Here is a 25248-nt window from a genome sequence, read left to right on the forward strand (position 1 = left end):
AATAGGAGGATGTGGAGGATGAATGTGTGGCTAAAGAGATGGTGCAGGGGGAAAGGGATAAGATTTCTGGATCATTGGGATCTCTTCTGGGGAAGGTCGGACCCGTACAAAAGGGACGGACTTCACTTGAACTGGAGGGGGACCATTGTGCTGGCAAGCAGATTTGCTAGAGCTGTGGGGGAAGGTTTAAACTAGTTTGGCAGGGGGGTGGGGAACAGAGGGTGACAGTAGTGTCAAGGGAGCATGGCCACCTAGTTAGGAATAATAATGATAACAAAGGTAGGATGGAGATTAGGGTAAAAGGTAGAAAAGAGAATATATGTGAGGGTCATTCTCTGAAATGCATATATTTTAATGCAAGAAGCATAGTGAACAAGGTAGATGAGCTTAGAGCATGGACAGATACTTGGGGTCATGATATTGTGGCAATTAGTGAGACCTGGCTACAGGAGGGGCAGGACTGGCAACTTAATATTCCAGGATACATTTGTTTTAGATGTGATAGATCAGGAGGTAAAAAAGGGGGAGGAGTTGCTCTGCTTGTAAAGGAGGACATTACTGCCGTGAGGTGGCAGGATGGTCTGGAGGGATCGTCCAATGAGGCTGTTTGGGTGGAATTGAGGGGTGAAGGAGGCATGAGGGAGCTAATAGGGGTGTATGACAGACCACCAAATGGGCCAAGAAAATTAGAGGAACAAATTTGTAGGGAGATAACGTATATGTGTGAGAATCATAAGGGTGTGATCATGGGAGATTTTAACTTCCCTCATAATGATTGGGATACCCATACAGTTAGAGGGCTGGATGGGCTAGAGTTCGTTAAATGTGTTCAAGATTGTTTTCTAAATCAATTAGTAGAAGAACTGACTCGGGACGATGTAATACTAGATCTCCTGTTAGGGAACGAGCGAGGTCAGGTATCGGACATTATTGTTGGAGAACAAATTGGGTCTAGTGATCATAACTCTGTTAGTTTTCGGGTAGTTTTAGGGAAGAGCAAGGAGGGGCCTAAAGTTGAGGTTCTGGATTTGAGAAGAGTAAATTTCGAAGATGGGATTTGGGGAGTATTGAGTGGGACAGGATATTTTCAGGTAAGGATGTAAATGAAAAATGGAGGATATTCAAAAAAGAAATTTTGAGGATACAGAGTAGATATGTCCCAGTGAGGATCAAAGGAAAGGCTGGAAGTCATAGGGAGGCTTGGTTTTCGAGGAATATTGGATATTTGGTTAGGAGAAAAAGGGAGGTGTACAAGAGGTAGAAAGAGCAAGGAGCTGAGAGTTTGAAGGAGGACTACAAGGAGTGTAGAAGGAATCTTAAGAAAGAAATTAGAAAGGCCAAAAAAAGGCACGAAGAGGCTTTGGCAGACAGAGTAAAAATAAATCCAAAGGCTTTCTATAGGTACATTAAAAGTAAAAGATTAGTGAGGGATAAAATTGGACCCCTTGTAGATAGTGAGGGTAAGCTGAGTGAGAAGTCAGAGGAAATGGGGGAAATTTTGAATGATTTCTTTGCCTCGGTATTCACTAGGGAAAAAAATATTGAACCAGTTGAAGTAAAGAAAAATAGTGGGGAGGTCATGAAGCATATAAGGATAACCGAGGAGGTAGTGATGGCTGTGTTGAAAAAGATAAAGGTGGATAAATCTCAGGGATCGGACAAAATATTCCCAAGGACACTCAGGGAGGCTTGTGGACAGTTAGTGGGGCCATTAACAGATATTTAGGATGTCACTGGCCACGGGGGTAGTGCCAAAGGATTGGAGGGTTGCGCATGTGGTTCCGCTGTTTAAGAAAGGGTCCAAATGTAAACCTGGGAATTATAGGCCCGTGAGTCTGATGTCTGTGGTGAGCAAGTTGATGGAAAGTGTTCTGAGGGATGGTATTTACAAATATTTGGAGGTACAGGGATTGATAGGGAGTAATCAGCATGGTTTTGTCAGGGGTAGATCATGCTTGACAAACCTGATTGAGTTTTTCGAGGGGGTTACAAAAAAGGTTGATGAAGGGAAAGCTGTGGATGTTGTCTATTTAGACTTTAGTAAAGCTTTTGACAAAGTTCCCCACAGGAGGTTAGGAAAAAAGGTGGAGGAATTAGGTATAAATAAGGAGGTAGTGAAATGGATTCAGCAATGGTTGGATGGGAGGTGTCAGAGTAGGTGGGAGGTGTCAGAGAGTAGTGGTAGAAAATGGTTTGTCCAGTTGGAGGCCGGTGACTAGTGGAGTTCCTCAGGGATCGGTCCTGGGTCCACTATTGTTTGTTATATATATTAACGATCTGGAAGTAGGGGTGGAGAATTGGATGAGCAAGTTTGCGGATGATACAAAGATTGGTGGTGTTGTGGACAGTGAGGAAGATTACCGTAGATTAAAAGGTGATTTAGGAAGGCTGGAGATGTGGGCTGTGAAATGGCTGATGGAATTTAATATAGATAAGTGTGAGGTGTTACATTTTGGAAAGGCAAATCTAAATAGGTCATATGCATTAAATGGTAGGCTATTGAGATGTGCAGAGCAACAAAGGGATTTAGGAGTTGTGGTAAATAGTACCCTCAAGGCTAATACTCAGGTAGATGGTGTGGTGAAGAAGGCATTTGGAATGTTGGCCTTCATCAATCGGAGTATTGAATTCAAGAGTAGGGAGGTTATGATGAAATTGTACAAGGCATTGGTGAGGCCAAATTTGGAGTACTGTGTACAGTTTTGGTCACCAAATTATAGGAAAGATATAAACAAAATAGAGAGAGTGCAGAGAAGGTTCACGAGAATGTTGACAGGATTTCAGGATCTGAGTTACAGGGAAAGGTTGTGCAGACTGGGGCTTTTTTCTCTGGAGCGTAGAAGATTGAGGGGGGACTTGACAGAGGTGTTTAAGATTTTAAAAGGGACAGACAGAGTAAATGTGGATAGGCTTTTTCAATTAAGAGTGGGGGAGATTCAAACTAGAGGGCATGGTTTAAGATTGAAGGGGGAAAATTATAAGGGGAACATGAGGGGAAATTTCTTTACGCAAAGGGTGGTAGGGATGTGGAATGAGCTTCTGGCAGACGTGGTTGAGGCGGGATCATTGGTTACATTTAAGGAAAGACTGGATAGTTACATGGAGAGGAGAGGACTGGAGGGGTATGGACCGGGTGCTGGTCAGTGGGACTAGGAGGGTGGGGATTTGTTACGGCATGGACTTGTAGGGCCGAACTGACCTGTTCTGTGTTGTAAGTGGTTATATGGATACGGCAGCACAATTCGGGTGGGCTTAAATCTGGAGCAGTTGGCTTTTGTTCTGAAATCTTGAAAAATCTGAAATTCAGAATGCACTGTCCCCCAAGGGTTCCGGATAAAGGATTGTGTATCTGTACATGTTGCTGTTTCTTGCACCTCCGTCGAACCCGTTCAGTGTTTTGGTGTCTATTTCCATTCTTCCACTATTTTCACTGCATTCCTTAATCACGGAGTTTCACAGAACAGAAACAGGCATTTTGGCCCAACGTCCATTTTGACCAAGCTGGTCCATCTTGCTTCATTCAGTTCATATCTCTCGAGCTTTCACAATCCATGTAAATATCTTTTGACTGTCCCTATTTGTTCCAACCTCCACCGCAGCTTCTGGCAATGTATTTCCAGGCACCCACTACTTTTTAAAAAAAAACGTACTTCTGACATCTTTCCTGAACTTTCCTCCACTCGCATTCAGCATTTGTCCTCTGATATTAGCCATTGTTGCCCTGGGAAAAAGGTGCTGCCTGTCCACCCTATCTATGCTCCTTTATCTTGTAGACCTCTATTAAGTCACCTATCATCCTTCTTTGCTCCAAAGAGAAAAGCCTTAGCTTTTTTAACCTTGCATCATAAGACTTGTTATTCAATCCTGGCAATATCCTGGTCAATCTCTGCTGTACCCTTTCAAAAGCATCCACATCCTTCCTGTAATGAGGCAACTAAGACTCTACAAAATACTCCAAATATGGTCTAATCAGAATTTTATAGAGATGCAACATCACCTTACGGCTTTTGAGCTCAATCCCCCAACTAATGAAGGCCAACACACCACACGCCTTCTTAACCGCCCTAATGGCTTGCATGGCAACTTTGAGAGGGATCTATGGGCCTGGACCCTAAGGTCTTTCTATTCCTCCACACTTAAGAATTCTCCTTTTAACCATGTACTTCACCATCAAGTTCGACCTTTCAAAGTGCATCACTTCACATTTATCTGGATTAGACTTCATCTGCCACCTCTCTGCTCAACTCTACATCTGGTACATGTCCTGTTGTAATCCACAGCACCTTCATCCTTTGTATAATCTGTAAACCTACTGACCACACCTTTTAATCATATATAAAATAAAATCACAAAGAGCAGGGGTAAAACACAAAAATCTGCAGACACCCATGATTGAAGTAAAAACACAAGGCTGGAGAAACTCAGCAGGGCAAACAGTGTCCTTTATGTAGCAAAGATAAAAGGTACAGAACCAACATTTCTGGCTTGAGTCCTTCATCAAGGTATGAACAAAAAAAAATGGTAACAGCGGTGAGACTTGGAGTGAGTGAGGCTAAAGGTGACTCCCAAGTTTCCCTCTAAATCTTTCCCCATCTACCCAAAATTCATGCCCTCCAGTTTTAGATTCCCTACCTTGGGGGAAAAAGACTGACAATAAACCTCTAAGGACCCCCTCAGCCTCCAATGCTCCAAGGAGAAAAGTATTAGCCTATCCAGCCTCTCTTTATAATTCCAGTCTACCTGTTAAGATTCCCTGCCCCCTTTCCAGCTCAGTAACATACTTCCTACAGCTGGGTGCCCAGAACTATGCGCAATACTCCCCAAGATCGGTCTCCCCAACATCCTGTACAGTTGTAACGGGACGCCCCTGCTCCTGCACTCAGTGCCCTGACTGACGAAGGCAAGTATGACGTGCCTTCTTCACCATCCATCAATGTTGCCACTTCAATAGAGCCATGTACCTGTAATGTCAAGTCCCTCTGTTTGACAATGCTCTCCTTCATCCCATCATTTAAAATGTTATTTAAAACTGGACCCCAGAGCTCTGTGTGATTAATCAGCTGCGTTAGAAAATAGAACATTACAGCATATTACAAACCATTACACCCTCAATGTTGTACCGACCTATATAAACCTACTCAACAAACTAAAACCTTCCTGACCTAACACTCTAATTTTCTTGCACCCATGTGCTTGTCTAAGTTTATTAAACATTCCTATTGTACCAGCCTCCACCAGCACCTCTAGCAATGCATTCCTGGCACCCACTACTCTCTGTGTATATTAAAAAAAAAAGCTTGCCCCTGACGGCTTTCCTAAACTTTCCTCTCCTCACCTTGTACAGATGTCCTCTGGTATTTGCTACTCTTGCCCTGGGGAAAAAGATGCTGGCTGTCTACCTTATCTATGCCTCAGGATCTTGGAAACCACCAAATCGCTTCTCATCCTTCTTCGCCCCAAAGAGAAAAGCCCTAGCTCTGTGAACCTTACCATATAAGACACATTCTCCATTCTAGGCAACATCATCTCTGCACCCTCTCCATAGCTTCCACGTCCTTCCTGTAATGAGGTGACCAGAACGGAACACAATAGTCCAAGTGTGGTCTAACTAGAATTTTATTAGCGCTGCAGTATTACTTCATGACGCTTGAACTCAGTACCCTGATAAGGAAGGCTAGGATGCCATAAGCCTTCCTAACTACCCTTTCAACCTGCATGGCAACCTTGAGAGATCTATGGATTTGGACCCCCAAGATCCCTCTGTTCTTTCACACTGTTAAGAATCCTGACATTAACTATGTACTTTAAGTTTGATCTTCTCCTTTATCTGGTTTCCAGCTGCTGTGTCCACAGATCCAGGCTTTATAAACATCTTGAAAATTTTTATTTTAGCATATTCTGAATGACGTTTTGTATTAATAAAGCTTCATTTTTCTCTTTCCAGTACACAGTTGAGGTTCCAGGAGTCACAATCATGCGGCAGTCTAACCGCTTCTTCTTTTGTGGCCATACATCAGGAAAGGTATTTGTGCAGAAGCTTCTGAATTTAAAATAAATTGTAGCAACAGGAACAAGACAGCTTGAATAAACTGATTCCTTTTCCACTTACTGCAATCTTGCCATAACCCACATTCTATTTGCTGATTCTAAAATGTATATGCAGTATCTGGTAGGTAAATATGAAGTTGCCTGCTTTGGTATTTGGTGTTATTTAAATGATAAATTGAGAAATATTGATGAACAAAAGCACCTGGGTGCTCTTGTACTCCGTTCACTGAAAGCAGAGATGCAGCAAGCAGTTGAGGCAAATGATGTGTGGCTTCATTGCAAGATGTTGTGAGTATATTAGCAAGGATGAAGTAAAATACGAAAATCTGCAGACACCATGGTTGAAGTTAAAAACACGATGCTGGAGAAACTCAGCAGGTTAAACAGTGTACTTATATACAATAAAAATAAAGATACATAACCAATGTTTCAGGCTTGAGCCCTTCATCAAGGTATGGGAAAATGTCAGCAGATGTCTGAACAAAATGGCCTCAGGGGTGGGGGTGGGGGGGGGGGGGAGGGGGAGGAGCACAGTCCCAAAGGCAGGAGGTAATAGGTGGATAAGGGAGGGAGGGCACACCAAAAAATGGGGAGGAAGGATAGCTCTGTGAAGGGGTGGAGAACTGGAGGAAAGAAGACAAAGGGAAGGGTAGGAGAACGGAGAGTAGGCGAGCAGAAACCGGAGAAGTCGATGTTAATGAAGAGTGGTCAGATGGAAAATTAAGTATTGTTCTTCCAGTTTATGGGTGGTATAGTTCATAAGGTCACAGACAGACTTGTCAGTGTGGGAGTGGGGCGCAGAATTGAAATGGCTGGCCCTTTTACTGATCCAGACAGAGTGAAGGTACTCAGTGAAGCAATCTCCTAGTCTGCGTCCAGTCTCTCCGATGTAGAGAAGGCCACAAAGGGAGCACTGGTTACAGTAGCTCACTCTTGTGGATACACAAGTGAAGAGTTGCTCCTGCATTTTTGTGGATTGCACAGAAAAGGTTATGTTCCTAGTTTCTTTTAATAAAAACAGAACCTGCTGGAAATGCTCGGCAGGTTGAACCGCATCTGTGGAAAAAGAAACAAAATCGATGCTTTAGGATGAAGACGTTTTAAACTGGAAAGGGGACGAAGGGAGCTTGTTAAGCTGCAGGTAGGGGAGGGAATATCCCTGATAGGATAAAACTTGAGTGAGCATGGTGATATGCTTGAAATAAGGCTTTCTGGTCAATGAGTGAATGGGGGCAGTGAGAGTGAGAACGTGGCCAAAAGAACACAAGAGTGGCAAAATACAAAGTAGAAGGATCTGCCAGACAGTTCCCAGATTTTCTTAAAAACATAAGAAGCAGGAGTCAGCCATCCACCCCTTTAAGCCTGCTCCACCATTCAATAAGATCATGATTGATCTGGCTGCGGACTCAGCTCCACTTTCCCGTCTGTTCCCCAGAACCCTTCTCCTACTATACAAACAACTAACTGTCTTAAGTACATTTAATGAGATAGCCTCTACTGCTTCCTTGGGCAGAGAATTCCACAGATTCACTACTCTCTGGGAGAATCAGTTCCTCCTCATCTCTGTCCTAAATCTGCTCCCTGAATCTTGAGTCTCTGACCCCGAGTTTTAGTCTCACCTCCCAGTGGAAACCACTTCCCTGCTTCTATCTTATCAATCCTTTTTCATAGTTTAGTGTTTCTATAAGATCCCTCTCAATCTTGTAGTGAGTGCTGTCCCAGGTGACTGAATATCTTGTCATAGGCTGGTTACCTCAACTCCAGAATCAACCTGGTTAATATGGTGCATAGGCAACCTCTGCACTATATTCAAAGCCAGTCTAAGCTTCCTCCAGTGAGGAGGCCAGAATTGCACGCAGTACTCCATGTACAGTCTCACCAGAACCCTGTGCAGTTGTACCAGCACCTCCCTGCTCTGAAATTCAATCCATTCATGAAGGCCAACGTTGCACCTGCAAGCCAACCTTTTGTGATTCGTGCACAAGCACTTCCAAGGCCTCTGCACAACAGCATTGTTTTCAAGTCCCTGCCAGGTTATAAAATTAATTGGCATAAAACTGAAATTATGCCTTTAGTGAGTGGAAATTATATACAGTGTAAACCAGTTACTGAGTTTAAATGGCCAGATACATGAATTAAGTACTCGGGGAATTTGAGTGGGCAAAGATTTAAATATTTTGTACAAGTTAAATTATTTGCCATTACTTTAGAAAATCATAGATGATTTGAATAGCTGGAGCACATTACCAATAACTTTAATTGGTTGAATAAACTGAATTAGGATGAATATTTTTCCTAGATTACAATATTTTTTTCAATCAATTTCAATTCCTCAAAATTATTTTAAGGATTTATTTATGAATATAAGGACATTTTTATGGAATGGTAAAATGGCGAGAGTTTCTTTGGGAAAAATCAACTTGGAAGTTTGATTTGGGAGACTTGCATCTCCCTAATTAAAAAAATTATTATAGGGCTGCCCATTTGAGATTTATTAATGTATTGTTTGACTTAGAGAAAAAACCCACTTGGGTAGATATTAAAATAGGAGAAATGAATTCACAAGATTTTATTTATAAGTTGAATTCTGCATTGTTGACTGGGGTTAGAGATACCCCTATTTTGAAACATTTGATTGAGATCTGGAGTAAGATTGATAAAGAAAATAGGTTCAAGAGGATTATTGTCAAGAAAGATGCCTTTAGCACAGAATCGACATTCCATTTTCTATAGATACCCAATCTTTAAGGATTTTTCCATGTCAGAGTATTAAAAATATTGAAGATTGTATTGAAAGAGGTTAATTTTTGACCTTTGAACACATGAAAAATAAATTTAATGTATCTAATAATACCTTTTTTCTGTTACTATCAAGTAAAGGCATTTGAATGGAAAAACTGGGTATAAATTTGACATTACCATATTGTAATGAGGCTGAATTGTTGCTTTGTAACAGTAATATATGTAAATTTATCTCTGCAATGTATGTTTGTTACAAAAGGGACCTTCTAAAGAAGGGATGCACAAGTTGAGAGAGATGGGAAGTTGATTTGAACAGGCAAATAGATGAGGAAAATTGAATGGAGTTGTGTTGGGATAGTATGACTAATACAATTAATGTAAGATACAGGTTGGTACAATATTTTTTACATCAGTTATACCTTGCCACGCAAAAGTTACATAGATTGAACTATACGTTGCCAGATTTGTGTTTTAGAAGTGGACAAGAGGTTGGTACATTTTTACATTCTACTTGGCAGTGTCCTAAAGTAGAACAAATAACAGGGATCGAATTCCCACGGGATCCAATGCTATTCCTTTTAGGTAATATTAAAGGTATTATACCTAAATTAAAATTAAATTTGTATCAAATAAGGTTTGCAAAAATTGCCTCAGCAGTATCTAGGAAATCTGGATACAGATACAGACTTAGGAATGGAGAGATGGAATGCGGAAATTCATAGTTGTATACCACTGCAAGAAAATTACATATAGCTGAAGGAATAGATACCATATATTTTGGAAAATATGGCACCCATATTTGCAGAATGTTAGAATGAATGTTTAATCATTTCTCTGGTAACCTCAATCCTTGGTGACTTCCTTTATTTGATGGTAAATATAATCTCTGGAAAAGAACTCTCTGGACAATCTCTGGTCTTTCTTCTTACATACCACATGTATAATGGATTAGACTATTTAAAAGATTTGTATTGTTTATTTTATTTGGTGGTTAAAACATAAATAAAATTTTTTAAAAAGTCCCTGCCATAAACTCCATTTCAAGATCAATGTTTTTGGATAGGAAAGGCTTAGTGGCCGGTATGGACAAGTTGGGCTGAAGGACCTGTTCTGTGCTGTAAAACACTGAGTCTTTAACCATTCCATTTATTTTCCTGTCAGCTGTCTGAAGCTGAGCCAGACTATTTTCATTCTTGTCATATTGGATTCCAAGAAGTTTGCCCTTGATTTGTGTTGTCGTTAAGAACCCCCTCCCCCTTCCATAAAACTTAATTCCACCTCTCTAATGTTACTGGATTCTGCTGATGCCTGGGCTTGTCTCCTGTTGAATTCCTTTTCCATATCTTTGATACCTCAAAGCACATCTATTGCAAAGCATGACTGGCTGATCACCCAAAACCTGGTTATCTATGTCCGGATCGTACCATGTTCCTTTGCCTGTGCTAACCTACTTTGGGTAATAAGGAAAAACCTTGTACTTCCCAGAATCTTCCCCTTTTTTTTAATGATTTCTTGCAACATTGGTTAAACTGCTATATTTTGCCCTTTCCTGTATATTGTCATCTAATTCAGCTTTGAACAGAACAAGAACTATTGTCAAACTGTGGTTGGGGTCTGGTTTTAGGCTCTGGGTTTAAATTCTGCCCAATGCAATTAAAAGGCAGCCTTCCTGGCTGTACGTGTTCCCTGCAACATTCCCCCGTCCTTGTAATGATGAGACAACAAGGTGTATTTTGTAATAATTTCCAATCTTGAGGAGGGGCAGGAAGCAAAAGGGAAAAAGTTCACTTCCCCCACATCCACACCTTCACCCTCCTCCAAAGAAAATCCTTCAGTGCTTTGTAATTCTCTTTCTCTGAACCAGATTTGATTTTTTTTTGATTTGGTAATCAGGGCCGTCTAATATTGTAATTTTATTTTCTGAACTATTCATGGAAGTAGCAGCAACAAAACAGTAGGAAAGGCAAGGGGAAAGTGATTGCAGCAGAAGCCACTTTTCTCTCGGACTGGGGCAGAGTTTTGGAGGTTTGATGAGGAAACTCACTTTTCCATTGAGATGTGGTAAGGATTGGATAACCTAGCTGGTCACAGCCCACAACTAGTCGGACTATTTTGTGGCATTCTGACTTCTGCATGGCTAAGACTGAGGCCGGGACTTTCCTAAGCTGTAACATTATACCACAGTGGAGGTGTGTTGACTGTTATTGAACAAGAATGTGCAGATTGCTTTCATTACACAATGATTCTCTGGTGCTTTAGGTATCACTTCGAGATTTAAGAAGCTTTAAATTGGAGCACGAGTTTGATGCTTACTCGGGAAGCCTCTCCGACTTTGATGTACATGGAAACCTGTTGGTGACATGTGGCTTCTCAAATCGAATGAATGGGCTGTCGTGTGACAGATTCCTGATGGTGTATGACCTTCGCATGATGCGGGCCATTAGCCCATTGCAGGTTCATGTGGATCCCCTCTTCCTGAGATTCATTCCGACATATACTTCAAGGCTAGCCATCATCTCTCAATCAGGTATCTTACAAAAGACTAGAATTACAAGTATAACATATCTATTGATCTTTATGACAAAGCACAAGATATGCTGTCCTAAAATGTCTGAAGCAATACAACATGTAACACGTCAATATTCTGCTGAAGTTTAAAATGTCACTTGAATGCAAAGATCAATTAATTGTTGGGAAAATTTCTTCTGGTTTGCAGCTGTTATGAATCCCTAATTTCTCCCTAAAATCAGTTGAAAACACAGGAAAGGAATAAATGTCCTTTTTAAAAGGATTCATTGCCATGTTTTTATTTGCAGCTTTTAAATTTAGTTGGTTCAATCAGCCAAAAATTGATAATAATTGAAGCCTCATTCTAAGCAGATTTTAATGTTTGTGGTATTTATTTTCACTCAAGTCCAGTACTTTGTACTTGGTTGAAAGCTTTTCTATGATCACAACTCCATTTTCAACTCTATGGTTCTGTTGGAGATAAATATTTTTTTAAAAATCCTGGCATCTGCTGATATGGTAGTATTAAAAGAAATATGGGGCTATACTCACTAGGATTCAGAAGATTTAGAGGGGATCTTGTAGAAACATACAAAATTATGATTAGGTAGAGGCAGGAAAGTTGCTTCCACTGGGAGGTGAGGCTAGAATGAGGGGACGGAGCCTCAAGATTCGAGGAGTAGCTCTAGGATGGAGATAAGGAGGAACTGGTTCTCCCAGAGGAGTGAATCTGTGGAATTCTCTGCCTAAGGAAGCAAAAGAAGTTGCCTTGTCAAATGTATTTAAGGTAAAGATAGATATTTTCACAGTCGAGGAATTGGGTGGAGCTGAGATTAGCCATGGTTTTACGAAATGGCATGCAGTTTCAACAGGCTGATGCAATCAGTAGCAGGCAGCAACAATTGGGAAGGAGATGAAATGTTAACACTTGAAGTTGTATGTAGGTGAGAAAACATTGTGAAATATATGTAAGATTCTAGCACACTTGAAAGTTTTGGATGGTGTTTACAAAGAACCCATTTCTGCTGTCATATTTTCGGGTTGCATAAATGCTTTGCAGCCATTTGTCAGATTTTAAAGTTACAACATGATAACATTAAAGCTGACTGCATCTCACTTCAACTGATGCCAATGAGTTTGTCATTCACTTAAGTGCAATGTATGTATGCATCAATTCTTGCTGCAGTGGAACAGGTACTTGTTTGTTTAAAAAAAAATCAATAGTATATTTTAAATTATCTTACAGAAACAGGTAATAATTATCAGGTAATAAATATTCACAGTTACCATAGTGCAAGAAACATGCTGTTACAATAGTGCATTCAGGTCTTTTTGTGGTGTTGGAGTAGTTTACAGTTAGGGTAGTTAGGGGAAGTTCAAAAGCACATAGCTGGTTGAGGGAAAATAACTAGAGGTTGCCATGGAAATGGCAAGGAGGAAATGTGCTAAATCAGTGGTTCTCAACCTTTTTCTTTCCACTCACATCCCACTTTAAGTATTCCCTATGCCATCGGTGCTCTGTGATTGGTAAGGGATTGCTTAAGGTGGGATGTGAGTGGGAAGGGAAGGTTGAGAATCACTGCTCTAGACCCAATAGTTAGTGAAATGTTTTGCTTGAGAAAAATTGTCATTGTCCCATTTCCTTTGGAGTTCTGAAACCGAGTCAATTAGGGATAATTAAAAGTGGTTTTCAAACTTTTTCTTTCGACCCACACACCACCTTAAGCAATCCCTTACTAATCACAGAGCACCAATGGCATAGGGAATTCTTAAAGTGGGATGTGTGGAAAGAAAAATGTTGAGAACCACTGGGCTAAATATAGCAGGCACGCACATGCATTTATTGTTGATCTCACTTGAGCTACAATTTGGTGCAGCAATTTTTTTTTGTTCTTTTGCAGGGCAATGCCAATTTTGTGAACCAACTGGCCTTGCAAGCCCAGCGGATATTTTCCATATCAACACTGTGGGACAGTTAGTTATGACATTTGATGTTTCCTCTAACAAACGAGCATTGGTATTTGGAGATTCCGGAGGGTGTGTGCATCTATGGGCAGATTCACCAGAAGCTACATTTAATGCATATTCCCGCGAGACAGAGTTTCCAATGCCATGCATGGTGGACACATTACCGCATTTAGACTGGAATGACGATCTCTTGCCTTTATCCCTCATTCCAGTGCCTCTTATCACAGAGTCTCTGTTGTCTGACTGGCCCACGGCAAACTGCGTTGTTATACCCAGGTAATTTAAACTTCCTATTAATGAAAAAACGTAAAGCAATTTCTGATACATTTATTATCTAATATATTTACTGTTTGCAAAACATCAAACATTTACTGCAGTAACTTCTATCTGAAGCATTGTTCTTTCAATTGCAGAGTCTGCAGAGAGCTATAGATAGGTTAAGTGGTTGGCAAGGGTCTGGCAGATGGAGTACAAAGTAAGAAGTAATCTGCTTTGTAAGAAAAAATAGATCAGATTATTATTTAAATAGTGAAGGATTGTAGCAATTATTGCACAGAGGCCTTGGAAGTGCTTGTGCACGAATCACGAAAGGTTGGTTTGCAGATGCAGTGAGTAATCAAGAAGGGAAGTGGGATGTTGGCCTTCGTGAATGGAAGGATTGAATTTCAGAGCAGGGAAGTTCTGGTACAATTGTACAGGGTCCTGGTAAGGCCGCACATGGAGTACTGTGTGCAGTTCTGGTCTCCTCACTGGAGAAAGGATAGACTGGCTTTGGAGGTGGTGCAGAGGGGGCTCACTAGGTTGGTTCTGGAGTTGAGGTAATCATGAGGAGAGATTGAGTCACTAGGGACTATACTCACTAAAATCCAGAAAAATGTATCAAAGTATTAAAGTATTAATTTTAAAGAATTTATTTTGTGGAGAACAAAGCAAACCAAAATGTATTAATATGTTTAGAGTAACAAGATGTCTTCATCTTGAAGATGTACATTTAACCTTGAAGATCTTGTAGTATCTTAAAATAGTTTACAATGACCTTTTTGTATTGACTCCTTTCAGGCGAGCTCCACCTGTTGATCTTGAGATATTGCGTACGATGAAGAAAGTTGGGTTTATCGGATATGCTCCAAATCCCAAAACAAAGCTTAGAAATCAGGTAGAAAAAATATTTAATTTTGTTCCAGTAATTTAGTGATCTACTTGAGGAAAGTGACCATGATGAAACTGACTGAGATCCAGAAGTTGTATAAGTCCAAGGTAGTCGTGTTCTTCAGGCTATCCATCCTGTAGGATGATGATGGTTCCTTTCAGTCAGTTTGTGGGGTCTGATATGTGCATCCTGGAGTGGCTGTACAGGCTGATCCTTGACAGGCATTGCTTGCCATATACGTGGCAGGTGAGACCAGAAGGAGCAATAGGGGCAGGTTGCTCTGTTCCATCTTTGAGCTTTTACTCAGCAGCACCCACTCCTTTTCTGATGGTGTCCCTCCACTGTGAGCCATCTTGAGCCACATCCTCCCAAACTGATGGGGCAATGTCAGCTTTCTTGAGGCTCCCGTACAGAACATCCTTGTACCGTGGTCGTTGGACTCCTCGTTTTCAGGTACCACTGGACAGTTGGCCGTAAAAGAAGTCCTTGGGCAGTCTTCCGTCAGGCATTTTGACAACATTGTCCTGCCCAGTGCAGTTGGGCCGACATCACCGAGGTTGAAGCTGCTGGCATTCTGGCTCGAGAAAGGACCTCGGTGTTGGAGATCTTGTCTCACTAAGGTGTTCTTCAGTTGGAATCATCATACATTTCTGGTGACCATGTTTAGTGGGAGGGGTTAGATTAGTAAGGGTTTTTTCTTCTTTTTTTCCTTTTGTTCTTATCTACAACTAGAAGAAATTGGTCTAGTTAGATAATCACAATGTATATCTCAGTATTAGAATATGAGGTGAAATTCTCATATGAATTTTTCATTTTTTCAAGAATCATATAAGACAATATGTAATAATTTGTATGTGACTCATATTCTGTATTGCATTATATAAAAGCTATATAATTAATTAAAATCTAAGCAATATATGCATGTAGTATTTCTATCAAATTAATAAAAATCATAACCATATAACAATTACAGCACAGAAACAGGTCAGCTCGGCCCTTCTAGTCCATGCCAAATACCTTCTCCCACCTAGTTCACTTGACCCACACCTGGCCCATAACCTTCCACACCTCTCTAATCCATATACCTATCCAACTTTTCCTTAAATATTAAAAATGAACCCGCATCTACCACTTTGGCCGGAAGCTCATTCCAGACTCCCACCACCCTCTGAATGAAGAAATTCCCCCTCATGTTTCCCCTAAACTTTTCTCCCTTCAATCTCAATCCATGTCCTCTTGTATGAATCTCCCTCACTCTCAATGGAAAAAGCCTGTCCACATTGACTCTATCTGTCCCCCTCATAATTTTAAATATCAAATCGCCCCTCAATCTTCTACATTCCAGGGAATAAAGTCCCAGCCTGCTTATTAACCTTTCCCTGTAACTCAAACGCTGAAACCCAGGCAACCCATACCAAAAGTTTTCTTCACCACCCTATCTACATGTGACTGCACTTCCAGGGAATTAAGTACCAGAATCCCTAAATCCCTTTGTTCTACTGCCCTCCTCAATTATCTACCATTTAACATGTATGACCTTGTCCTGGGTAAACTTGTACCTCTCACTTTGTTTGTTTTAGATTGGTCACAGTGTTTGAGCTACCGAAAGAAAATAGACACACACGCCGATAGCACTTCAGTTTATACAAATCTTTATTACAAATTCTAAAGCTGATATCAAACTACAATATGCAAGCCCTTCCCAATTATACTTATCAATGCCTGGACTGGTCCCAACTGCCGAAGCGAGGCAACGACTACACACTTGTAGTAGGTTGTCGGGGTGCCAGTAGCAGCTTCTCCACCTCCCCTGACTGGGACGTTTGCTGGACTCTTGAAGTTCTTCTTGCTGAGAGATGTTGCCACCTCTCGGAGAGTCTCAAACTTCAGCAGCGGGACCGTGGCTTATATTACCCAAAAACTGCTTACCCAAGCACCTATTCCCAGCTCAAAAAGAAAGATAAGCGAGCAGGCTAGCATGCCTAGGCTTCTATCGAATAACACAACTTTCTAGCTTATCACTTTGAATACAATGCTTTATTTTGCTTCAAGGTTAGGTCGCTGTCTGACAGTCTGTGACCAATATACTAACAAGCAGGAAGATTAAAACGTTCTTGGTACACAGATTTTTTTTGTCAGATAAACTGTATCTCTGGGCCCCATGGTCGAATTTAGCTTAAGTCTGCTGAGTCTCAGAATGTATTCCTCTAATACATTCCACCCCTTGGTCACAGGCTGTCAGACACGAGACCTAACAAGCATAAGAGTACAGGAAGAGTGAAAAAGAGAAATCAAAACTACAATAATCACAAAAATAAGCAATAATGCGAGCAACCAACGGAGAATATTGTGGCCCAACCCCCCAAATGTACCAGCTAACCATGAAAAAGGATTCCAACCAAGGCTCAAACTATCCTTGTGGGCCACAATACCCAGACGCTGGAGCTCATGAATAGATTTTGAAACATGCTGAACAATAACAGAAATATTAGTGGATATATCGGGAACATACGAGCAACATTCAGAACCGACAATGGCACACGTGCCACCCTGTTTTGCTAACAGAAAATTCAGGGCCACACGATTCTGTAAAGCCACTGTCCTGACAGCAGAGAGTTCGTGATTAAGGTTATTAAGGCCTGACTGACAGACAAAAGGGCAAAGGATGTCGCATTGGCAATAGAGCTCATCAGATCATATAATTTGTAAACCTCTAGGGAAATACGAATAACGCCATAACCTGGGATCAAGGCGCCAAAGAAAATCTCAGCACCAGAGAGGGAACATCTATGCCGAAGGACAGGGGACATACGCATAAGCGAGGGATGGTCCTGTAAACGGGAAATATGGTGTAGGTAGGGGACGGTATCGGTGTGGCTGATAGTGGCAAGTTGATCTGCTACTGCATTATGTTGTGCCATGTTCATCGTTGCATTGGTATGGGCGTCAACGTGATATATGGTTATCTCACAATGGTGGGAAGCATCCCACAACAGTTGCCACAACTGTTTGCCCCATACTGGGCAGTCATGTATCAGCCAGCTGTTCTTTCACCAATCAGGCATCCATACCACTAATCCATTAGCCACAGCTCAGAAATCGGTAAACAGGCGAAGAGGGTGATCATGGGGGTCTAGAGGTAAAGTGACTGCCTTCAACTCAGCATACTGACTGGAGCCACCATCCCCCTCCTCCGATAAGTGAGTTCCCGACCTGGGATGGTAAGCCACTGCCTTCCACTTCTGCTTTCCTTGCACCCACCGCCTGCTACCATTAGTAAACCAGGCGTCCTCTTGTTCTGCTTCCTGTACCATCTCTTCCGTGGCCCCTTGGTTCATCACATCATCAATATAATGGTGAATCGAGAGAGAAGGCGATACTGGCACCGTCTCCAAATCACAGGCAATTAGGCTGTAGCAAATAGTGGGAGAGTGTACATAGCCCTGAGAGAGGCGGGTGAAGGTATACTGGCGCCCCTTCCAGCTAAAGGCGAACTGATCCTGTGAGACCTCAGCTATAAGAATACTGAAGAAGGCGTGAGCGAGATCAATGACAGCATACCATGTTCCTGAGTTCCCAGTAGCAATGTTTTCAATAAGGGTAACAATGTCCGGAACTGCCGAAGCAAGTGGTGGGGCATGTTTGTTCAAAAAACGATAATAAACTGTCATTCTCCAGGAGCCATCCAGCTTCTGGACCAGCCAAACAGGGCTATTAAAGGGCGACGTTGCGGGCCTCACTACCCCTTCTTCTTGCAAAGCATCGATGGTGGCACTAATCTCTTTCTGCCCCCCCCAGGGAGGCGATATTATGGAATGCACACTGGTTTCGGGGGGGGGGGAGGCACCATCACAGGATCCCACTTCGCCCAACCCACCACGTCTTTTTGTAATAGTCCGAATTCCAAATGCAAATCCCCCTTGGCTAGTATTAAGGGCCGTACCAGCCAACATATTAATACCCAGGATACACTCGTCAGTGACAGCCATTAGGTAGTAACCATACAGGGGAAGGGCCATCACCCACTGTGGCGTGGACTTTTATTTCCTTTGTCAGGGTGATCGCTCCTCCCATCCCCTCTATTCGAAATGTCGGTGCAGTTCAGAGGTTGGGGTTACCAGGAATCAACGAAATATTGGTGGTTATTACCCCCACCCCAATGGATTGTTAACGGTATGTAGGGTCGCGGGTCCCTGTGTATCCGCCGTATCTTAATGAAGTAGACATGGGAATCCTGCCCACACCCTCAAGCCTTAGTAGGGTTCGGGGGCTTCCAGGACCACATGCTACTATTATCCATTAGAGCCTTTTTAACCAATTGTTGTATCTCATCACGGGTAACTGAAGCAAGAGAAGCTGACTCGATAGGAGCAGCAGTGGGAGCAGAAGGCATAGTGGGCCAGGAGGACTCAGCAGCTGGGGATGATGTTCCCCTGCCTTCCTCTTATAAAGGGCATAAAGGACGCTGTGGTAGGTTTCCCATCAATATCACTTTTAGGTACGCCTAACTTTAACAAGGTTAGAAAAAGGTCCTTTCTTGTCGCTCCGTTATTAGTAGCAGCCCCTCTCTTTTCATCCTGCTTGTCTGATTTAACCTGGGTTGTACGTGAGTGAATTTTACCTCCCAACTCTAATTCTCTAAACCCAGATAAGGCATGCACTGCCTCAGACACAGGGTGCCCAATTAGCGGACTAGTTACGGACAGAACCAGTCCCCGTATAGTGGATTGAGCAGAATGAACCAATCGGGTATGCATTCCAGCAGTGAACATCTCTTCGTCAGGGCTCCCCCCATGTACCCACAGCCTCAAATGCCCTGCATACAAGGCAGAGGCCAGGGTCTGTTGACGAATTACTGCTATGCCCTCTTCTAGGGTGCCCAAATTGTTCTGCAAATGTAAATCCCAACCTACTGGTGACGGGTATACTCGTAACAGGGCATCCTCTAGAGTGGCAAGTAAGTAATCCACTCCTCTCCTTCTACCACGTAGCTCAGCAGTGACCCAGATATCAGTAGTCAACATTCCTAATCCCAACAATTCCTCAGGGGTTAAAAATACATTACCCCCTCCTTGTTCCCAAACACGCAGGAGCTAGGACGCCAGAGTTTCTCCCGTCTTTTACCTAAATCGATCTATGGCAGCCAGCTCTTTTATAGAGAAGTCACGAATCGTTGACTGCTCCCGACCCCTGTTCCCACTTTGGCCCACAGGGCCCTCTACCCAGTCTAGGGGAGGAGGCTGAGACCATCCGTAGAGGGGGTGGGCCATAGAGCATAAACAGGGGTTCGGGTATCTTCCCCTGGGTCCGCTTGGGAGACCGGGATATCTATCCCTTCAATCTCTACCCTTACATCATCCCCCCCTTCCGTCTGTTTGGGAAGTCTGCTGCCTTACGGGGCGGGCGTGAACAGTGGGTGGAGAGGGTACTATGTTAGGCACATGCTGAGGAGTATCTGCATTATTACCATTGTCATCATTACAGATATTCCCGTCCCAATCATTAATTACATCAGGATCATCGCCATTCCTCAACATGGCACGAATACGATGTAGATCGGGTTCTACCCCATGCCTTTCCTTATCTGCACAGAGCTGCTGCCGGAGTTTAATATTACGGCAGATCGTCTGGACGTGCTTAGCCTCCCATTCTTTGGCTCGGTCCTGACTGGTGCGAACAATCTCGCTCATTATGGAACAGCGTTGTCGCATGGCTTCTAGCTCCTCCTCTAGTTGCTCTCTCTTGTGCTGGGATTCTACTTCTCGCTGAACTAATTCTGCTTCACGCTGAACGGCGCGGCGTAAGGCTATGGCCAGCAGCCAAAAACCGTCCGTCAGTGTCCCCTTTTTAACAGGAAATTTACTTTCTCGAAGGAGAGTGGCAACCTGCTCTCCCAGAGGTGCACTTGATGGATCTAACATCTCATCCCAACTAATGGGTGGTCCCAACAAAGACAGGGTATTGGCCAACATGCCAAACCCATCGTCTTTGGATGTCCATCCCGGAATCAAGAACTGCTCAGGGCTCACTTCTTTCTTTCGGCGAAACATCTCGAGACCAATCCTGCCGACTACACCAATTGTCCTGGGTAAACTTGTACCTCTCACTTTGTTTGTTTTAGATTGGTCACAGTGTTTGAGCTACCGAAAGAAAATAGACACACACGCCGAGAGCACTTCAGTTTATACAAATCTTTATTACAAATTCTAAAGCTGATATCAAACTACAATATGCAAGCCCTTCCCAATTATACTTATCAACGCCTAGACTGGTCCCAACTGCCGAAGCGAGGCAACGACCGCACACTTGTAGTAGGTTGTTGGGGCGCCGGTAGCAGCTTCTCCACCTCCCCTGACTGGGACGTTGGCTGGACTCTAGAAGTTCTTCTTGCTGAGAGATGTTGCCACCTCTTGCAGAGTCTCAAACTTCAGCAACGGGACCATGGCTTATATTACCCAAAAACTGCTTACCCAAGCACCTATTCCCAGCTCAAAAAGAAAGATAAGCAAGCAAGCTAGCATGCCTAGGCTTCTATCGAATAACACAACTTTCTAGCTTATCACTTTGAATACAATGCTTTATTTTACTTCAAGGTTAGGTTGCTGTCTGACAGTCTGTGACCAATATACTAACAAGCAGGAAGATTAAACAAATAATTTTCTACCACTACTCTCTGGCATCTGCCATCCAACCATTTCACTACTTCAACATTAATACCTAATGCTTGAACCTTCCTAATTAATGTCCTAGCGGAACCTTGTCGAAGGCCTTATTAAAGTCCATATAGACAAGATGCACAGCCTCCCCTCGTCAACGTTAGTAACCTCCTCGAAAAACTCTAAGATTTGTTAAACATGATATACTACTGACAAAACCATGTTGACTACTCCTAATCAATCCCTGTCTATCCAAATAATTGTATATATAATCTCTAAGTACACTCTCCATTAATCTACCTACCACCAACGTGAGACTCACAGGCCTAAATTCACTAGGTTACTTTTAGAGTTTTTTAAAAAACTGAATATTTTAAAAAGAAAGAAAGGAATCATCATACCTCAAGGAGAGAGAGACTCATTAGAACCCTGAAGGCCAGAGGTCCAACAAAATAATGTTTTTGAGGAACAAATTGTAAGATTGCAGGAGGTCTAGCAAATTGTTGGTAATCACTAGGTACCAGGATGCTTGATGCAGATGGGATGTTTCCAATGATGGGAAAATCCAGAACCCGGGGCCATGGTTTGAGGATAATAGGCAAACCATTTAGGACCGAGATGAGGAGGAATTTCTTTACCCAGAGGGTGGTGAATCTGTGGAATTCATTGCCACAGAGGGCAGTTGAAGCAGGTTCATTAAATATATTTAAGAGGGAATTAGATATATTTCTTCAGTATAAGGGTATTAAAGGTTACGGAGAGAAGGCGGGGATGGGGTACTGAATTTTAAGATCAGCCGTGATCTCGTTGAATGGCGGAGCAGGCTCGAAGGGTCAAATGACCTACTCCTGCTCCTGTCTTCTATGTTTCTAAATATATCATGTTTCTTGATGGGCTGAATTCACGCGGTGATTGAGGGAGTAGCATTTTACCACCAGGAGGCATTAGAGGAGGACTGTGACAGAATATAGATATGTTTTTGGGAGATAAATTGGGGCAGGGTTTTTAGTGTAGGTCACATGCAAACACTTCAAAACAGGTCTTATTTAAAATACTGGAGCTCTGCTCATGTCAGATATGTCGGCCCCAGTGCCTTTGCAAAAGTTTTGGAGAGGGCCCAAGAGACTTCACTAATGGATTGTTCTTTACAGAAAGGCAACAGATGAAAGAACTCGGAGCCGCAGGCTGTCTGAGTGCAGTTTGCTGTTCTAGGAGGGTCATGTGGTTTTGCAAGCAGAGAGGGAGTCAAACAGGCTTTTCTCCGTGTGAGAGAGAGAGAGAGATCGGTTCTGCAGTTTTACAGTCAACAGCAGTAGCTGGTACTGGAACAGGACAAGCTGGCAAGCTTGTGGAAAACCCCATTTGGAAGACGGGTTGTGACTGCTTAGTTCAGCCTGGTCAAAGCCCTTGTGGCTCATACAAGAGGAGAGGACTGGCTGCCTAATGTTTCACTTGAAATCAGAGAAACAAAAAGGAACTCTCTGGTGACCTGAAAGAAAGAGGTTATCATCTGGAGAAACCTGATGGGGCAAGTTTCTTTGGCAAGACACTGAAGTGGCTGATTAAAAGGAATCGGTTGTGGGTGTCCAGCGAACAACAAATCTCTGTCTGGAAACCGACAAGAACCTTCCTGATCAGTAACCATTTACCTTTCAAGCACCAAAACCTGGTGAAATTCATAAATATTAAATTCTGTGCAGAGTATAAGAATTTCCTGCAACCAGTACACTTGGAGGAATGAGAAGTAAGATTGGACTGTAAATCAAAGAATTTTTCTGAACTTACACACACAGTACATACACATGTGCTTAGAATTAGAAGGGGGTTAAGTTAGGTTAGTTAAGTTATAGTGATAAGTTAAAGTGCAATTCTGTTTTCATGTTTAAAGATAATTAAAAGCAACTTTGGTTTAAGTAACCATTTGTCTTGGTGAATATCTATTGCAGCTGGGTTTTGGGTTCCTCTGGGCTCGTAACAAGGACCCATGTGATTACTTTCTTTGTGGACAACAGTGAGGAGACCTGTTTGCAGTTATCACAGTCAGCTGCCTCTTCTCTCCAGGAGGTGGTCATGACAATAGAATCCAAGTCTCCCAAGTAGAAGAAAGTTGCCTTCAACTCCAAGGCAGTACCTTAGAAAGAGACTGTAAAACATATGGTTAATGGTTATTAGATTAATTTGGAAAGCATTAACTTGTTTTAGTGAACAAAATAACAGTCCTCATTAAAAAGAAAATGATACCAAGCTCTTGCTCCTACGTGGAAGATGATCCAAGATCCTTAAGTTTGCTGTCCCAAGACCTGAACTTGGCTTGGTTATAATTCCCTTTGTGATTAATGAGATTCTCTTTCTATTGTTAGGGGTGCCGGGCAATGCTCATGGTGCCTTATGGCAGACAAAAGTTAAATTATATCATGTATGTTACATTTTTAATGTATTATTATGTGACAATAAAAAGAACCTTGTCCACAATGTAGCTGACTGTTCATCTTCACAGCTGAAGGTGGTGTGTGTGATACTGGTTCCTGTCTGGATGTGAACCTGATAAAATGCATTCACACAGAAGTGGGCACTTTACCATTAACTTGTTTCACTTTATTTTCCACTTGTGCTTAAGACAATTCTATAAATTTCCATACAAGGAAGTCCCTTACCTCTGGTTCCTGTTCCTGTATGGCCAGGCTAAAATGAGAACTAATCTATAATGGCAGGAGTGTGAGTCGCATTGGTGTGATTGTGCCGCAACATGTTCTATAACCTCATGTAACATTTTAGGGAAACTGCATGTGGGGAAAGTCCTTTGTTTTGTTTGCATTCCAAAGAAATTGCTATTGTAATGTACTTTGATTAGATGGGGTGTTTGGCTACTTTGGAATTGAGCATAACTTCAGTTATGATGCATTCTTATCTGTTCTGATCGAACAATATTTGCAGTTTAAAATGTATGGCATTTAAATTCTCCACCAGAATTTAGTGTTCTACTTGAATGCAGAATCAGTAATTTACAAATGTGACTTTTGCTGCCTATCTTTTCCTCGAGATTCTAATTCATGGTTGGCCTGGAGCGAGAAAGCCATTCCACTGCAGGAGTATAACCACCAAGCCTTATTGTTTTTTAAATTCAATTTAAATTTAGAGATACAATACAGTAGCAGGCCCTTCTGACCCACAAGCCCGTGCCACCAAAATGCACCTGTGTGACCAATTAACCCTGAGGAAACCCACGCAGACACGGAGAATATACAAATTCCTTTCTTTAATTAAAAAAAATATTTTTTTAGACATACAGCATAGTAACAGGCTATTTTGGCGTGCCTCCCCATTACCACTCAATTAGCCTACAACCGCCGGTGCATTTTGAACAGAGGGAGGAAACGAGCCCCCGGGGAAAACCCACACAGACATGGGGAGAATGTACAAACTCCTTAGAGACAGCGCGGAATTCGAATCCGGATCTCTGGCACTCTAACGGCATTGCGCTAACCGCTGTGCCAACCGTGTTGCCCCTTACCGACAGTGGCAAATTCAAACCCATGTCACTGACCCTGTAATTACAGCATGCCAACTGCGCTGTCCCATATGCAGTGTGCACCTTTCTGGAACGTTCAATGAGCAATTAAACTTTCTTTCCTCCTTGCTTTTGCCATGCTAATTGTAGGATTGCTGCCCCTGCTTAGCCACGTGAAATTGTTGAATACAGCACAGGGCCAAGAATTGATGTAAAAACCTTCAGATTTGTATGATTTTTTTTTAGTGGATCATTATCTGTTGCCAACTGAGCCATTTAGCAAATCCCAGTGTGGTTTTTTTTGGGGGGGGTAGGACTTTAATAGCTGTTTTGACTTCTGTTTATAGGTTCCATACAAGTTGAAGGAGATGGATGTAGAATTCGACAACTACAATCAAATCCCAGAGTCTCCTATTGGAAGGGAGGAAGATACTTATATGTACATGGTCCCAAAGAAATATCGAAAGGTCTGGTGCAAAGAAACATCATACTTTGAGATCATTTATCATTCAATATATGGTTGTCCTGAGTACTGAGGTTTAAAGATAAATTAATGCTGATGTCACTTTAAAGAGAACTGAGATATATATCTAAAAGCTAAATTATTTTAATAGACAAAGAATTATCAGGATATGTTCCTGTTCCATAATGTTATTTTTGAAGGAATT

The 25248-nt window shown here is 42.1% G+C and overlaps 1 protein-coding gene across 9 annotated transcripts in view; it reads left to right on the forward strand.

Moving 5' to 3' along the window:
- Positions 1 to 25248, forward strand: part of pan2 (poly(A) specific ribonuclease subunit PAN2) — a 94779-nt gene that overhangs the window by 24994 nt on the left and 44537 nt on the right. For all 9 annotated transcript variants that reach the window (XR_011347408.1, XR_011347407.1, XM_069906363.1 and 6 more), the window contains 5 exons: positions 5945 to 6022; positions 11050 to 11317; positions 13200 to 13542; positions 14326 to 14422; positions 24928 to 25047. Coding sequence is in view for 7 of the 9 variants with exons in the window: in XM_069906363.1 (XP_069762464.1) it covers positions 5945 to 6022; positions 11050 to 11317; positions 13200 to 13542; positions 14326 to 14422; positions 24928 to 25047 (906 nt within the window). In the remaining 2 variants the exon portion in view is untranslated. The remainder of the gene's footprint in view (positions 1 to 5944; positions 6023 to 11049; positions 11318 to 13199; positions 13543 to 14325; positions 14423 to 24927; positions 25048 to 25248) is intronic.

This window comes from Narcine bancroftii, chromosome 12 (genome assembly GCF_036971445.1).
Source record: "Narcine bancroftii isolate sNarBan1 chromosome 12, sNarBan1.hap1, whole genome shotgun sequence".
Lineage (NCBI taxonomy): Eukaryota > Metazoa > Chordata > Chondrichthyes > Torpediniformes > Narcinidae > Narcine > Narcine bancroftii.